This window comes from Crinia signifera, chromosome 8, assembly GCF_055691185.1.
Source record: "Crinia signifera chromosome 8, ASM5569118v1, whole genome shotgun sequence".
Taxonomy (NCBI): domain Eukaryota; kingdom Metazoa; phylum Chordata; class Amphibia; order Anura; family Myobatrachidae; genus Crinia; species Crinia signifera.
Window position 1 is genome coordinate 166129728 of NC_139224.1, and position 17632 is coordinate 166147359.

At 44.1% G+C, this 17632-nt stretch overlaps 1 protein-coding gene across 1 annotated transcript in view; it reads left to right on the forward strand.

The window, feature by feature from the left end:
- Window positions 1-17022: 17022 nt before the first annotated feature.
- FOXD3 (forkhead box D3) overlaps window positions 17023-17632 on the forward strand; it is a 1885-nt gene continuing 1275 nt past the window's right edge. The window contains exon 1 of the mRNA XM_083158142.1: window positions 17023-17632. This exon is cut by the window's right edge and continues 1275 nt beyond it. Within this exon, the coding sequence (XP_083014268.1) occupies window positions 17429-17632 (204 nt within the window). The 5' untranslated portion in view covers window positions 17023-17428.

The following is a 17632-nucleotide window of genomic DNA, read 5'->3' on the forward strand; positions in this document are numbered from 1 at the left end:
CTAATTTTAACCTCAGAATAGGGTACCATCTGGGTCCTTATGCCAGGACCATGAGCTATATAACATCTATTAACTTCCTATAAAGAGGACCTTTGTTACCACGGTCATAATTGCCTTTATTTCAAATGTCACATATGGTTTGAGGATAAATGCACATATGGAGCTATCTAATGTAAGAGCCATAAGTGGGGAACGAACAATGTAACATACTGGCTCTAAATGTGCTCATGTATTTATGTTTGCTTACTATGTTGTTTTGTCACTTTGCAGAATGTGTGGATCCATTGCCATGGCAACTCAGCGGGCATCGTACGCGCTTGTACATTGTGGAGCCGCACCATGTGACATACTGCGTCATCAGGGCTCCCCTATCAGATCCTGATAGGACGCCGGAAGCAGCATCACACGCTGCGTTCCCCCGGCCACCTATCATGGAGAAGGACTTCCGACGGCGTGCGTGTCACTGACGATCACAGTGACTTCCGGGTTCTACGATCACCCGTTCTACCGGCCGCCGGGACAGGATCCATCCATTCCCCTTACACCCTAAGGATAGCGCCCTCCTGGCGCCTTGTTCCCATATCTCCAGTTGGACCATATCGTGTCTTATTAACCCCGGACGGACACTTCCGGTTACGGAAGCCACATCCGTTGCCGTGGCAACGGATTCACACACTCATGATATACGGACTTCTGTTTATAATTTGCCCTGGATTGTTATATAACACAGTGTATAATGCTTAAATAGTTTGTTGATGTATGGTACATATGTAAAACTATTAATTTTTAACCATGTAAATATTACACATGACCTCATTTCCTGGAATCTCTTGATTGGCTGTTCACCAGTTAAATATCGGCTTCTCACTTCACTCCAATACATCTTGAGAAAGGTCCTTGACCGAAACGCGTTGATGATATTGGAGAGGAGTGAACAGCCTACCAAACCCCCGGATGTATGTATCAGACTTAGTTCTGTTTTTGTTTTTTTAACTGTTTTTTAAATTGTTTTTTTACACCAGTATGGTGTTTCATTGGACTGTTTTTAATTCGTGTTGAGCCCATGGTGGGTTTCTTTGTCTTACTTGGATCTATTGGATTAAAGCCTTTTTTCACTTTTATAAAAAACCTTGCCTATTGATATCTGTGCGGTTGGAAAACTATAAAGAAACTGCTACAGGCTTAGTGCCACCACCTAAAGTGGTGAGTAAGGTACGTCACGTACCCTTGGTATTGTTTTAGACCTATTCTCTATCTTGTATTATGGTCATCTCTACATTGGGGATATATTTTCTCTTTGTATGGTCCCTGGACAACATATTGTGACAGCATCCCATCAGCTTTTTTCCCTGGGGAAATATAAAGAAACCTTTATGAGTGGACGACCCAGCACGCAAAGTGTGAGTTTGGTACGCCCACCTCATATAAACGTCTCTCCGTTTGATTATTAAGATTGTATAGTTGTGATAAATCCTGATCCCTGGTATATCAAAACTTCTTTCCGAGATCAATTGAAAGACAGCTGTACAACGTCCTGAGGAAGCAAAAAGATACCTATATACGTTTGAAAAAAACCTTGATTACCGTGAGTTGGGGTACGCCCATTTCTTCTAAAAAGAAACCTTTACATATGTTTTTTCTGTCACTTATTGGTGAGTGAGGTACGCTAACTTGAGCTCCTCACATATAATTCTACACACTTAATATTAATATAAAGTGGATCTACACATTGCACTTTCTCTTCTTCTCGAGCACTACTCGCCAGAGCCTCCTTTTTCTTCAAGCAAAATAAACCCCGGTTTCCTACAAAAATCAGAGGAAATATAAAAGATACCCATATATGCTTGAATAACATCTTTTACACCGTGAGTTGGGGTACGCCCATTTTTGCCATAAAAGAAACCTTTATATATGTTTTGCACATCACTTATTGGTGAGTGAGGTACGCAAATTCAGCGCCTCACATATATCTAGAAACTCTATATAGATATACTAAAAGACTTACACATTGTACCTGTGCTGTCTTATTTTTCCCCTCCTTGAGCACACCCTGGAAGTACCACCGTCTGTTTCAAGCATAAAATCTTCCGGTTCCTGAACATCACCAATAAAGATACCTTGATAGGCTTTATACCAACGTATACAAACGTGAGTTTGGTACGCACACATTGGTTTTTCTTTAAAGAAATAGTTAAAAAATGGACACTTTTTTACACATTGGTTAAATACATTTTTTTATTGTTTTATGTATTTGGGAGCAATACCAGCTAATGAAGAAATAGTTCGGACCCTAAAACTCCATTGAAGAAGATCACACTCAACAAAAAGGAAGACTACACCTTGTTGTATCTCTAAGTATTATATATATTTTTTTGCGCCCTATTGTACACCTATCTCACAAATTCTTTTTGAGGGGCATGCCTGCATTTGCAAGGCTCTGCTCAGCGATGACATGGGCACGCCCACCGTTTTTGTGGGCACGTCCATGAAAGCCAAGAGCCCACCCCGAAACGCCCCTGTGCCTGTCAATCAGGCAGTGAGCGCCCTAGCGAATGGAAAATTTCCTGTGAGGTCTGAATTGGCCCCCATGTTGCTATGTATTTATATTTATATTGTTTCTCTGCAGGGTAAATACTGGCTGCTTTTGCATGAAGCCCACAGATGGGGGTTACGGTCACTAGGTCTTCAACAACTAGGTCGACAAGCATTAGGTCGACACCACTAGGCCAACATGCATGAAGGTCAACACGACTGAAGGTCGAGAGGGTCATTATGTCGACAGCGTCATTAGGTCAACATGGGGAAGGTCGGCAGTCAAACGGTCAACATGGGGATTTCCACTTCTTTTTTTTTGTTTTTGAGCCGACATGTGCCGACAGGTGGTATTTCATGCCCTACCATCCACTAGGGTGCGGTGGGAGAATTAAATAGTGTATGTCAAATAGTCCATGTCAACTGTGTCGACATCAGGGACAAAAAAATGTGAAAAACCCCGTCGACCATTTGACTGTCAACCTTCCCCATAATGACCCTCTTGACCTAACCCCATGTCGACCTTCAGTCATATCGACCTCCATGCTTGTCGACTTAGTTGCTGTCCATATCCAATGACCCATACCCCACAGATTTTTGTACTGCAGTTTCACCACCCAAATCTAGAGATGGCCATACATTACTGCGACTGTATGAGTATGGCCAGCCGATCCCCCTTGGCAGGATCACAAGCGATATATCGCATGGGACCGCGCATTTGATCGGATCTAAAACACACGTGATTTGCCTGATTTTTACTTTCATTTTTATACGTTTAAGTGTTTCGATGAGCTTAATATTACACCTCCTTCCATATTATTTTCGGATCAATGGTCCGTCCACAAGTAAAACCCCTAAATTATAATACACCTCTTTTTTTGGGTTCTGAACAAAATCATTATGCCAAATTGCTCGATAGGTGTTTTATCAATGGAACATGTTCTGTATTGTTCATTTGTATGATCGTTCCCCTGTTTTTGTACTATTGACTTGAACATTATTAATGTAACAATCTCATTAGAGACGGGATATATAATCCCACCTAGAGACCGAGCGTCGGTAACCAAACTGGGCTTATATTCACCTCTGAACATCTGTTATTATTAATGCCTATAAATAACCAGAACACTATTTATCTTTGCTGGAGACAGTGGCTCATGAATAATGAGACATCGGTGTCCACAGAGGGTGTACAGAGGGTATTATTCCCATATAAACTGTATCTACTGGTAAAACAGGACAATAGTGGGTTGCAGGGCAAAACGTTGTCCTCCTCCGTCCTATCGCAGGGGGGGGGTATCAGCAATAACAAAAAATCTAAAGATATTATAAGACGTCCATAGCAAAGATGCAGCAGTCGTTGTTATTGTCGCCGCCGCGAGTAAAGACACCAGGCCTGTCGCATTCTGAAAGGTGTTCTTCAAGGGCACGTGAAAGTCGGATGCAACGCCATAGGACGTGGTTGTCAAACATCTCCTCGCCCTTATTGTGCAGGACTTAGGCATGAAACGCAGTCTACAGCCAGACGTCAGACGCGTGAAAGAGGCGTGCTAACATCTGGGGGGACGGTGCTTTATAAGAGGGATATTTGGGAATATATAACAGACCCCTGCACCTGTGCTATATTGCCAAATAGATCACAATAAAGATGGATCAGCCAGCAAAATGTAGACATGTGGGGGCAGGGGGGGGGGGGGTGTTTGTAGGTAGATCCCTGTGGTGCAGGTTTTTTCACCCAATATAGATGGCCCGTGTGAGAACCCAATTGTCTCCCGCCGGTGGGGGAGACAATTGGGGGGGAGCCAGAGGTTGCTGAAGAGATTACGTACGCATCTCTTTGGTGCGGGGAGGGAGTCAGGGGGGGGGGGTTGCCCAGTTGGTAGCGCGGGGCACGTCCCTGAAAATGCTTATAACGGGGGCTGCAACACTAGGCCACGCCCCTTGTACCAACAGCCACACCTACAAGCCCTTGACCCCGTCCCTTTCCATCTTTTTCCATCAGGCCTTCAGTTACGGCAGGTCCCAATTTAGATATTTAGAAAGTTGGTAGATATGATCAAGGGGAAGATTTATCGAACCTCTTAAAAATGAAAGATGGTGGAAACCAATCAGGTACTAGCTATAATTCCTGTATTGCATCTTAGAAAATAAGAAGTATAATCTGATTGGTTGCTACAGACAACACTTCCACTTTTAGTAACTTTAGTAATGGGAAGACAGAGATCTGTAGTGTATCTGTTTCAGTTGCCATCTATTTCCCCCCTCCGGAGACCCGTGACTACAGCAGCAGCTCCGCACAAGTTACTGGTAAAATGGCCGCCTCAGAGTCCTGTGAATGCACTGTAGGAAAATCACTGGCAAAATGGCCACTGCACCATTTTGCTGGAGTCCTGCACAGGTGCACGTATTTCTGGCCCAACACTAGGGTCCCTAGTGGCCCTGTTACTCAGAGACTACTGCACTGCTGCCCAGAGAGGACAGGGCCCGGATGCACCGACACGGGCCCTGTCCTCTCCTAACATTGCCTACATTGCTGTGAGAGATCCTTAAAATATCCTTTAAAAATGCCAGTGCCGCTCACAGCGACTGTTCTTTTTTTTTGAGCGCGGGATTTTACTAAACTTCGATTAATTGACCTGGCTGTATCTTTATTTATATATACTAACAGAACAGTCGCTCTGAGCGGCGCCGGCATTTTGTAGTGGATATTTTAAGGATCTCTAAGAGCAACGTTGATACTCAAAGGGTTAACACCTCCCTGATTCCATCAGTAAGGAAAGGAGAGGTAATAGGACATTTATTATTATTATCTATTGAAGATGGGATGTTGCCCTTAGAAACTAATCTGCTTCTATGTATTATCTTCTAAAAGGTGCTTAATTATACCCCTTTCACACTAGCAAGCCTGGTTGAAAGCCGGGCGAATAACGTAATCTGGAGGCGACGCTTTAACAGTGCAGTAAACGGGACCCGAGTCGCACCTCGCTGGACCTGGGACAATCTTTCCGGACCCATTGGTTAGGATCCAGGGACCCGTGGGTGCACGGATTGGTGCAGGTTCGGTGACCGTACGGGACCCCCCGGAGTCCTATACCTGCAGCGGGGGGTCCCTCGGCGCCCAGCAATAGGCGGGCAGGTTCCGGTGGCATCTTTGGGGTCTTCTGTGCGCCAGATGCGGGTGGTTGCTAGGCAACTAATCCGGCGCACAACTTCCGTCCAAAGACAGAATCTCCGTCCGGTTGCCTGGCAACGCAGTGACGCTGGGCACATGGCTAGGTAACCGTTAGACGCCAGGCAACGCGGCAATCAGTCCTGGCTGTTACTAAGCAGCCAGGACGCTCTTATACTCGCGCCCTCAGCCAGCTGGTTCCTTAGTGGCTAGGGGATGGACTCCTGACGCCACTCTCATTGGCTGGGGTCCTTCATTTATGGGTTCTGGGAAGTTTCCCAGACGCCGGTGATAGTCATCCTGTGCCTTGTGCAGGATTGTCCTGGGACGTGCTGCTGCTACCAGGGCTGGTGCAAGGTATTTGTGCGCCCAGGCAAAAGGGGGGATGTTTGTGGGTGCTGCTCACTTGCTCCAGGGGGGTGTAGTAGGGTATGAGTCCGCCACTCACCTGTTCCAGCCAACGCCTGGTGCGGTCCGGGGGCGGGCGCCACTCACCTGACCCAAGAGGGGGGGGGGGTTTGTGGCCACCACTGATCTGCGCCAGCTCCATTGGTGGCTGGGAACCACTGCTCGCTTATATTGAGGGTGGGAAGGCGCTGCTTACTGATCTTGCTGCTGCCGGCGGCTCCATAGCACAGGTAGCGCTATCGCTGGTGAGGGCCTGGCGGCTGCTGTCTGACAGCTGTGGTGCTTGTCCAGCCCCTGTAAACCGCTTCAATGATGCTAGTGAAAAGTAGCGGTGGCTCAAAGAAATAAAATTAATTCAATTTTGGGTTGAAATGGGGCGTCCTCCAGTGGCTGGCGCCTTAGGCAGCTGCCTAAAGCTGCCTAGTGGTAGCGCCGGCCCATGCTGCTACCTTTCTGTGTGAGCCTGCTTCACTTGCAAACATCTTGGGACTACTACCTTCCATCTTACACCCGGTGTCGTGAGTAGTCTTAGGCTGCGGTTAGGTTGCTCTTTTGTGCATGTCAGTTGCCCTAGCGGAGGTTGGGCATTATTCCTCCTTTTAATTTGTGTGGGGTTAAACCCCTTAAAGTTGTGCAGGGAACAACTTTACGGTTTGTGACGAGGTCGCTTGGTTTTAGTTGCGACAGGGTCACTTGGCTTTGGATTTGTTTGCGACGGAGTCGCTGTATTCAGTTTCGTTATTTCGGTACGCCAGTGTTTATTTATCCCGTACTTGTGTTACTACAGGGTTTTGTACTTCTGCGTTATCATTTTTAGTCGGGGTTATTAGTTCAGTCAGATTTCCTCTTGGACCTATCTCTGGCGGTCACCACAGGCTTGTCTACCCTTAACACCTGGCTGCACCGGAGCTAGGGAGGGCTTAACTCGCCCTTTCAGACGTGGCAGTTATAGGCGAAGCCTAGTGTCCAGCAGTCAGTGGTCACCTGCCAGAGAAGGTCAATAGAGCCAGCGTGAGGATAGCGGTACCGTCCAGTCTGGGCGGCATTCTGGACTTGAGTTACTCCCTGGATTATAACACCCATTATCCGGGTTGTTGCGTGTTCATGTGCAATAATCAGGGAAATATTTGTCAGTGTGAACAGGGTTTAAATAAGTCGAATGTGATTGGTTGCTATGGGCAACATCCAATCTTCAATAGAACTCCCGTCTTAGTAAATTTACCCCAGGGTACGTAAAGGCCTCCAAACACTATGCAATTTGGGCCCAATTTCACTCGATTCTGGAGGAACGGGGCAAGAAATTGGGTGAAATTGGTACCCAATCAGCGGCCACCCTGTCTTTTGAATAGGATTTTTCACATGTAAAAAAAATGACACCTCAAGTGACAAATCTCTGTCTTGCGGAGTTGCCGGGGGGAGCTCAGGGAAAATCAGGCCTGACATATCCTTAGGACAATCGGCCTAATGTAAGGGGCCTTAAGGTGAACATCTTTGCTTTAAGGGTGACATCTGACATATATTTAACTTTAATGCCCCCTTTCCAATCATGTGGACCCCACTGGTCCAAAGATGTCGCCACCAGACATTAAATCAGTGGTCCCAGACTCATACATTATTACATCCGCCCCACCTGCAGTGCAGCATGTTTTTTTCCCATTTTGAGAACAAATTGGACTTGCGCTCAGATCTAAATTACGCCCATTGTTAGTAAGCGCGCCTTAGGGATGCATTGAGCATTTAATATTTGGAACTTCTACCCGGGGAACCCTACGGTACTGCTAGTTGGGGGGAGGCAATGTGATCAGACGCTGTGTAAAAGTAATATGGCACTAAAAGCCGCAGAGTGGTCCCGCATGTAATAAACCAAAATGAAAATGTAACTTTTATTTGTTCGATGTAAAATCACAAATGCAGCACAACAAGCGTTTAAAGCCTGCGCTCATAAGTTTGGCCAAAAATGTGACTACAATTCATTAAGTGGATGTAAATAGCTTGGAATTAGCACAGAGAACCGCTAACAAAAGTGCTTGGTATAATTCACGCTTTGCCGCTTGATTTATAATGTAGTAAGACAAGAGTAACATCGGGCTGGATGCTGGTAATGGCAGCCACAATTACCCAGTATCCTCCAGGTAATTGATAAAGCCGGGAGACACAGAAACACATACTAAACAACAGATGTATTAACTGAACTTGTTTACCGTGCGTAGAGGTCACTTATCCTGCTGGATTAGCATCAGGGTTCTCTGCCCGCCATCTTCTTCTCTCTTGCTGCGCTACCTCTTCTGCAAGCGCTACACTGGCTCTGTTCCACCTGCAGGACCAGGGTCATGTACTTCACTTGACCTACACAGTCCATGCACGTTGCTTATGTCAAGGGCTTTTAAAGAAATTAAAGGTGGCGCCATTTTCACTGCGTAGCCACTATGGTTTTAGGTATAGATCTAAGGCAGCAGGGTTGGCCGTTGTGGGCCCCCTTGAGAAAAGGGGCCCCCATGCACCTTATTCTAATCCCCTGAATTCTTTGAAACACATCAACCAATCATCTTTGAGTTAGCATTTAGCAAGTGCATTCTAAAAATGATAGATGCTAATTGGTTGCTATGGGCAACTCCTCTACTGGCCCACATCTCCACATTTACCTCTATGTCTCCTAGGCCTTAAAAGTGCCATCCGATCTCACACATTCAAGACGATCAGAACTCCTAACTCCTCTGCCTTTCAACCATCTTTAATCTCTGCTGCCGCCATATTTGTGTCTGCCCCTTCCTCTAGGGCAGCGATTTTCAACCTTTTTACCTCACGGCACACCAAACAAGATTTTAAAATTGCCAAGGCACACCATGAGATCCCCACAAGAAAAAACACACTGGCACCCACAGGAAAAAAACAAAGCCTATTGGCCTATATGAAAAAACAATCACACTGGTCCCCACAGGTAAAAAAATAAAAAAACATTGGCCCTTTACATGAAAACAAGAGTCCAGTAAATAACAGGTGAACTGGTAGTGGCTGTAATAAACTGGTTTTGGCATCTTTAGATCTGGGGGCACACCTGAGACCAGCTCAAGGCATACTAGTGAGCCACAGCACAGTGGTTGAAAAGTTCTACTCTAGGATGTAAGGTCCCCAGAGGAAGGCAGACTACCCTTGTCTTGAACTTCCAACCATTGCACCCCTGATGTACCAGTCCAGTTTTGCAGTTCTATGTTCTCACAATTTGTTGTTGATTGGTCACTGTAGAGGTATGCTGTGTCCTGAAGCCAGGAAATGATGTCATTGCCATACAGGAAGTGTTTGTTATACAGGAAGCTCCCCCGCAGCCATCGTTCAGCATGATTCCGTGAGTAAAGACACACTTCAGCAGCTCTCCAGAGCCCTTTGGTGATTTGCACACAGACCACTTTACTGTTATGATATAGTTTTGTATTGGGTAGGTACATAATATTTGTCATTGTCTGTATAATAACTGTTAAACGTGTTCTCTGCTCACCCTCTATGTAAACGCTATTGGCCATTTTGAGCGCTCAAATAAAATTTAATAGATAAGATTATTACTAATCCGGTCCTCACTGTGATAATATTAAGATGTTCTCACCAAGATCATAAACAATGGTAGAGATGTCTTCTGGAGATACGCAGAGATGATGCCCAGCTCAGGCTGATGACATATCAGTCGCTATTGAGGCACATACTGCTGTTGCATCTGACTTGCCTAGAGCAGATCACGGGAACCCTTCCCCCAGAGCCCCGCCCACAGTCCCTGATGACTGATCAGTCGCTATTGAGGCACGTAAGGCTGTTGCTTCCAACGTGCCGAGAGCAGATCAGGGGAACCCTTCCCCCAGAGCCCCGCCCACAGTCCCTGATGAGTGATCAGTTACCATTGAGCTGCGTATGTCTGCCGCGGCCAACTTGCTAAGAGCAATCCTGGCAGACTCCCGATGACCGATCGTGATGATACTTAGCCTAAAACCTAAATGGGAATATTACTTGCACAACGGGGCTGCCATCAGGAATTTTGGGGCCTGGGACTCATTTGCAGTCCGCCGTCCCCCTCCTCACTTACCGTAACCTGGCTCCTGCTCCCCCATCTCCTCTTCCGCTGAGCTGAGGTCCCGGCTCAGGTTGCCGACGCCCAATAAATGCAGCACCGGCTGGGGAGTAAATCATAGCTCGTTCCGGCAGCTGCTCTGATTGGCTGCTGGTATACGAGCTCTGATTGGCTCAAAAGCCGATGCAGCATTTTAATTGGCCCCTGGTGTCCTGTGTTAAATAAGCCTGCGCAACGGGACCTGCTTTGTTGAGCGCACTGAGTGCAGCGGAGGCAGTCGGGTGGGCAAAATGTGCTGCCCGGGCCCTTCCAGTGGCCGTGGCCCAGTACAGCTGTACCCAGAGCACCCCCCTATTGGCGGCCCTGCATCACCTACATTGACCATATAACAGTGCGGACAGGAGAGGACACATCACCTTCCAGGACAAGCAGTGAGAAGATGTCTTCCAAGAGGGCAGTGCCAGTCTTCTCCTGGGTATCTGATCTGTGCCAGGCTGGACAAGGCACAAGCGTCTTCAAACAGAATTTCAACAACAAATATTTTGGCTAAAACGTTTTACTCCTCCATCGGATCCTGCAACTCAGGACAGTGATAAAGCCACAATCTGGTGACTACTCTCTGCCAAAGCAGACGGCACTCAACCATTATATGACTCGGTGCAAGCAGTCACAGCACTGATCATCCTTCTCCACAGCCTCTGCGTCCCATCACATGAGCCAATGGAACGTCAGAAATATCATATCATCATAAAATGGGTTTTATTCAGACCACTGACTTCTCCTTCTAACAGTCTAATAATGTATTTTTAATGGAAGACTCTAAGGTTTATTTAAATGGTGTAAATAAGATGAGTGTTCTGCAACCTGCAGTAGCCAATCAGATCGAAGATCTCATTAGGCAGAGCTGTGGTTGCTCTGGGTTACACAAAACTTCTACTATCCTCAGCAGGTTATTAAACGAGGCTTCTGTCGCCATATCTTATTTATTTGTTTGTTTACTTTCTTCAATAAATAGTGGAAATGATTATTGTACATATATGTACAGAGATAACGGTACAGGGGTTATTCATTGTTTATTTGTTGATAACATTTGGCTTCTGCAGCATATTTTATTTATATGTGAGTGTGTGTGTGTGTGTGTGTGTGTGTGTGTGTGTGTGTGTGTGTGTGTGTGTGTGTGTTACATTGGTACATTGGTATATACAGCATATTTATTAAGTTATTTATATAGTATACACATATTCCGCAGCACTGCATAGAGAATATTTGAACAATCACATCAGTCCCTGCCCCAGTGGAGCTTACAATCTATATTCCCTACCATATGTACACGCACACACAGAAAGTCTAGGGTTAATTTTGTTGGGAACCAATTAGCCTAACGGTATATTTTTGGATTGTGTCAGGAAACCGGAGTACTCGGAGGAAACCCACCCAAGCACAGGGAGAATATACAAACTCATCACAGTTAGAGCCATGGTGGGAATTGAACCCATGACCTCAGTCCTGTGAGGCAGTATTGTTAACCATTACAGTATATATATATATATATATATATATATATATATATATATATATATATATATAGACACACACACACACACATCATGTTGTAATAAGTGAAATAATTCACAAGTAAACAGAGGTATTATAGTTACAGAGATAACACAACAACAATATGTGTATATATATATATATATATATATATATATATATATATATATATATACATAAACACACCCACACAGACTCATAAGAGTGGTATGGTGCCCCAAGATACTGTACCCCCATTAACCCCAGCAAGTCTGTGGACACCTGAATTTATTTAGCAAGACACTTTTATTTAATAACAGTCCTGGGATGGTCGGCAAAGCTTAACCCCTTACCTGTGCTGGAGCAATGTAACACCCCCCCCCCCCCCAACCCAACCCCCTGAACTACACTAATAAGACTAAATAGTGCCTGGGGGGTCCTTGTAAGCCCCATTAAAGGCACACAGCGGAGGGGGTGCTATGGGGGGAGGAGGGGGGCTATGAGAACAGAACAAGGTGTTAGCTCCATGATATTTCACCCTGCAGGAGAAGGAACCAGGCTGGTGACATTATCCCTGCATTATCCCTGTATTATCCCCCCTCTCTGTCAGCTCCTGTGAATGGGCTTTTTGTAAGAGGGGACAGATAAAAATGAGACACATCATATTGTTTGACAGAATGATCCAGGATGATGAAGCAGCTTCTCCAAAGGGGGTGAAAATGGTGAATTCCTAAAAAAAAAAAAATCTCTTCTCCTTTATAAGCCACCCAGTGAGCCTGTAGCCTGGAGGGGGGCTGCCGTCTCCACCAGGAACACCGGGCCCTCATCTGGATCCCTCTGCCTGGGAGTGTGAGGGGCAGTTTGCAGGAGAAAAGCTCGTTTTGATTAAATCTGACATGCTGATAACTCCATGCTAATGTGAAATAATTAACATAATAGCCGTAATTAAAAGCACGCTAACAAGGCCATAAATTTATCATGCAATGTTACTATCTCACTGCCCCTAACTGCTCTCTCATCGTTAATTAAACGTGTTGCCTCTCACAGAAATGGATGTTTAGACAATTCCAGCACAAATAAATCCCACAAACGTGGTTTGGAAGGGAGAGGAGAAGGAGATGTCCTGGGTTCACTCATTTCTGGGGGTTTAAAGAGAAACAATGCGATTATTTATTTGTTTGTTTATTTATTTTTAAAAAAATGTATCAACTCAATCCGGCCGTTAGACGCAAACAGTGACCAGAGAAACGGTCGCATGTGCGTCTCATATGCGTCGTATGCAATAACATTTCGCCTATTTGGCTATTTAGCGCTCAGAGGCGCAACATTTCCCTATCTGCAGTAAGTAGAGGTATTACCTGGACAAACATGTCCCTTTGTGATCAGCGTCATTACCCCCGAACACTGGGCTTCCTAATACCCCTCTGCTTCACAATGTTGCACCCAATCTGATCAGGAGAAATCATTAGTGAAAGTAATCAGATTAAGGAGATAAAAGCGGACATCTCTGATTCTCCCTTTGCCTCAATCCCTTTAAATCCCCGGTATTTACACGGGGGACAAAGCAATAGCTAAACGGTGTGTGTTACTGTTTACACTGATGTTACACAAGATCTGTACACACAACGTCTTCCGCAAAATGCCTCACAAGAACGTGGCCATAAATCCGTCAGTAAAGGTAAAGAAGTGTATTTGCATATATATAGCTGGAAGATATACAGTAACATTACTATACTATATATATTTAATATTAATATATATATGTATATATATATACTATATACATACTATATACATACACACTATATACAAACACTATATATATACACTATATACATACACACACTATATATACACACTATATATACACTATATATAGTGTATACACTATATATATATATATATATATATATATGTATATTTGTGTACATATAAATATTTGTGCATATATATATATATATATATATATATATACACACACAAACATAAGAACACACACACGTCACTAAACTCATCCTATTATTTAGAAGGTTAAGGCTATTCCTGTATAATCTGATCTTTTCTGATTACACACTAACACTTGTGGGCTTTATACAAAATTGGAATTAGGATTACAGCTGGATTTGTCTAACACCAATACACAGTACAAGAGGAAGAATCACAATCTTTATATATCAGAAATTAGCTAGATTACTGTATAATAATGTGTGTATATATATATATATATATATATATATATATATATATATATATATTCCTTCTGCCCCTTCCTTCCATGAATATCGCAGTGTGTCCGGTATATAGTATATATAGTGTTTATTTAGGTATATTTAGTGTTATATTTCATTACAGAAAAAAAGCGAATTATTCGCCAGCGTTTGCGATTATTTTACCTGCCCGCAATGTATTTGCATGGAAAATGTCAGAAAGCAGCAGAGACCCCTCAGTTCCCCCCCAGAAATGAGACGAGTGTTGGGGCTGCCAACCAGACCCGCTGCCTGACTGATGGAACAAGAAGATTACGCCAATGCACCAACAAATACATCGCTAATAGACATGAATCGGGTCTTTTCATGCTAAGCAGCGTAATTAATGGTATGAATCAATTCATTTGACTTTCATTGTGTCCACAAAAAACAGCAACAAACTAATCCATTTCTGTGGAATCTGTCCCCCCCCCCTCCCCCCACACACACACACACACACACACACACACACACACACATATACACCCCCACCCCCTTCCCTAGCAGAACACCCCCCCCCCCCCCTCTCTCCCCCAAAAAAACATAACAGATAACACCAGGATGACCTGGGTTGATAGACTCTTATAAAATTAGGATCATTGCCTAGTATTGCACCAGGCAGCTGACAGACAATTAATAAAGTGAAATCAAATAGGCCAATTAGAGGAATGATAATTATTTAGACAACTTCTACATACTGTTATTTCTGCCTGACCTAAAGCGCTGGGAAATTCGGATGTTGTTTTTTTTTTTTTAATTAAAATAAAAATATAAACAAACTAGTAAGTTTTAAAATATTGAATAAAATGAGTTAAATAAATTGCAACTATTATTGGAATTCTAAGCACACAATCCGCGCCTTTAAGAACGATCGAAATTCATTTCTAATTTATATTTACATTTTCTCTAGATATTTTTGCATAATGCAAATAGGTCATTCAGCCCTAATAACGATATAATAGTCAGTCCATCGGGGAATCGATATCGGTTTTGTGCCATTACACAGTGATGTCGGGAGATGCGTATGACAGGGGCAGTAAGCGGTGTAGTGACCCTCACCCGGGAGTAGTGCAGAGGGTCCCCCTCCTCCCGGCAGCGCTGGCCTCACAACGGCCCACACACCGAATACACCTGTCCGGGCAATGATGGCCGAGGCAGCAGCTGATCGTCACTGGCGGAGAGTTTAATAAATACGGAGAGAAAATAGTGCAGGGAATAGGGAACATCTACTGCGAATACCATCTGAGGAGAGAGAGAAAGACACTGTATAAACATAGATAGATAGATAGATAGATAGATAGATAGATCTATAGATGATAGATAGATAGATAGAGTGATACAAATAGATATGTATATTAATAGATATTAAACTGTATATAGATATATAAATCAATAAATACATTATATTAAATATAGGAATAGAAGAGAGTTAAAAACTAACCAATATATTTATTAGATTTAAATAATAACAGGAGAGATAGAGCGGGATATATACTGTATATATGAGACAGATATGTTACTATATTGCATCAAATATATAAATAGAATAGATATGAGATGTGTGAGAGAGAGAGAGAGAGAGAGAGAGAGAGAGAGAGAGAGAGAGAGAGAGAGAGAGAGAGAGAGAGAGAGAGAGAGAGAGTCAGAGGTAAATATACACAAAGATATAGCATGATAAATATAGAAAAAAATATTAGGTAAATACGATATCCAGAAATAACTAGATATTTGTAGATTTCTAGAAAGTTTTTTTTAGATAGATAGATAATTAAAGATGGATATATAGATAGATAGATAGATAGATAGATAGACACATTAGATACATATATAGATAGGTAATTAGAGATATATGAAGAAATTGTTGGGGAGAGAGCGAGAGATACATCGACAGACAGATGATAGATAGATAGATAGATAGATAGATAGATAGATAGATAGATAGATAGATAGATAGATAGATGATAGATAGATAGATAGATAGATAGAAATGGATGGATGGATGGATAAAAATTGAGTTTGCACCTGGATTCGCAATGAATTCTAAACTAAGACCCCGAATGTTTTCTTTAGATGACATGGAACAAAAGACAGGGAACAATTGCTCAGTAAATCTCCGTTTCCGTTTGTGAATTCTCAGATGTGTTTTGAATGTAAATGGAGATTTTGGGGGAACCTGTCCTGCTCCCATTTCCTCGCCTTTCACATGCTAACGCCGCAATGATTGACTCGTTAACACTCCTGCACTACTAGTTCCATCGCCTTTATTTACAGAGCCCCCTTTGTTATCATACCTCCCTCACTTCTAATAGATTCATCAATAGCCACTTTCCCATCTCCCGGCCCAGCTGATGCTGCTGAATAGGACCCCACTGGCAAAGGTGAGCGGCTGGCATTGGGGGCCCCCCCTGTACATTCACATGCACCTAGCAGAGAGACATCCACAGGCTGAGGAGGGAGGGGGGTGGGGGTAATGAGTGCTGCTGGTTCTCCTATACACTATCCCCCTGATGCATGATACGGGAATGTTCCAAGTCTCCCCAGATCCTTGGGCAAAGCCTCGCAATTCAATAAAACTAAATATTTAAAATGAATCAAAATAAATAGATACAAAAGAAAGAATAAAGTAAAAGATAAATAAATACAGGAAAAAATAAACAAATAAAGTAATAGATAAATAAAGTAAGAAATAAACAAATAAAGTACTCGATAAATAAACAAATAAGAGATACATAAAGAAATAAAGTAATAGATAAATAGATAGATAAATAAACAAATAAAACGAGGGCAGGCTGAGTCTGTGCTATGGTTGGATGTGCATGCATGCAGCAGGCAGCAGGGAGACACAGCCAGTGATGGTGTCACAGCAAACCCTGCCACAGATCCCTGATGCTTGCAGATGATTATAGGAAGTGCTACTGTTGTCTCTTTGTTGACAATTTCATGAAACAACTTGAGTTGTGCATGGCTTAGCTGGGGGGGGGGGGGGTAAGGGGGTGTGACGTCAGGCGGTCACGTGAGACCCCTGCTAGTATATCTTTAACTGGAAAGTAATCTATCAGCCAGTCTTTCAAAGGGGGACTTTAAAAAAGTGTCTCTCTCAGCAACAACCTGGACTCTGCTGCTGCTGCACCCTGCAACCCTCTGGACAGCGTGCAATCATCAGCCCCTCAGACTTGGAGACCCTGATATTTTCTCTGGACCCTGCTAGCTCTCCCCCCTTCCCCTCCCTTACTCCCCTCCCTATCCTCTGCTGGACAATCTGCTACCCCCAGACTGGAGGGAGGGGGAACTGGCTCAGGCATACAGGAGAGCTCAGCAGTGTGGATGCACAGAACCTGAGCTGCAAGTTGGGTGGCCTGTTCTGGGCAGCTCCTGAGGACTCTGGACATCTCCCTGCATCTGATCATTTGGTTGTGGCCTTCATTTGCACCGCTGCACCCCCATTTTTTTCCGCCACCCCCCAGGTCAGCCTGGCCCAGAGCTGTGATGACCCTGTCTGGAAGCAGCAGCGCCAGTGACATGTCCGGCCAGACCGTGCTGACCGCAGAAGATGTGGACATTGACGTGGTGGGAGAAGGAGACGACTCCCTGGAGAAGGACAGCGACTGCGAGAGCCATGCAGAGCACATGGAGGAGGACCTGGGGGGCAAGGAGCTGCCCAGGAGCCCCTCTGACAGTGCCAACGAGGCA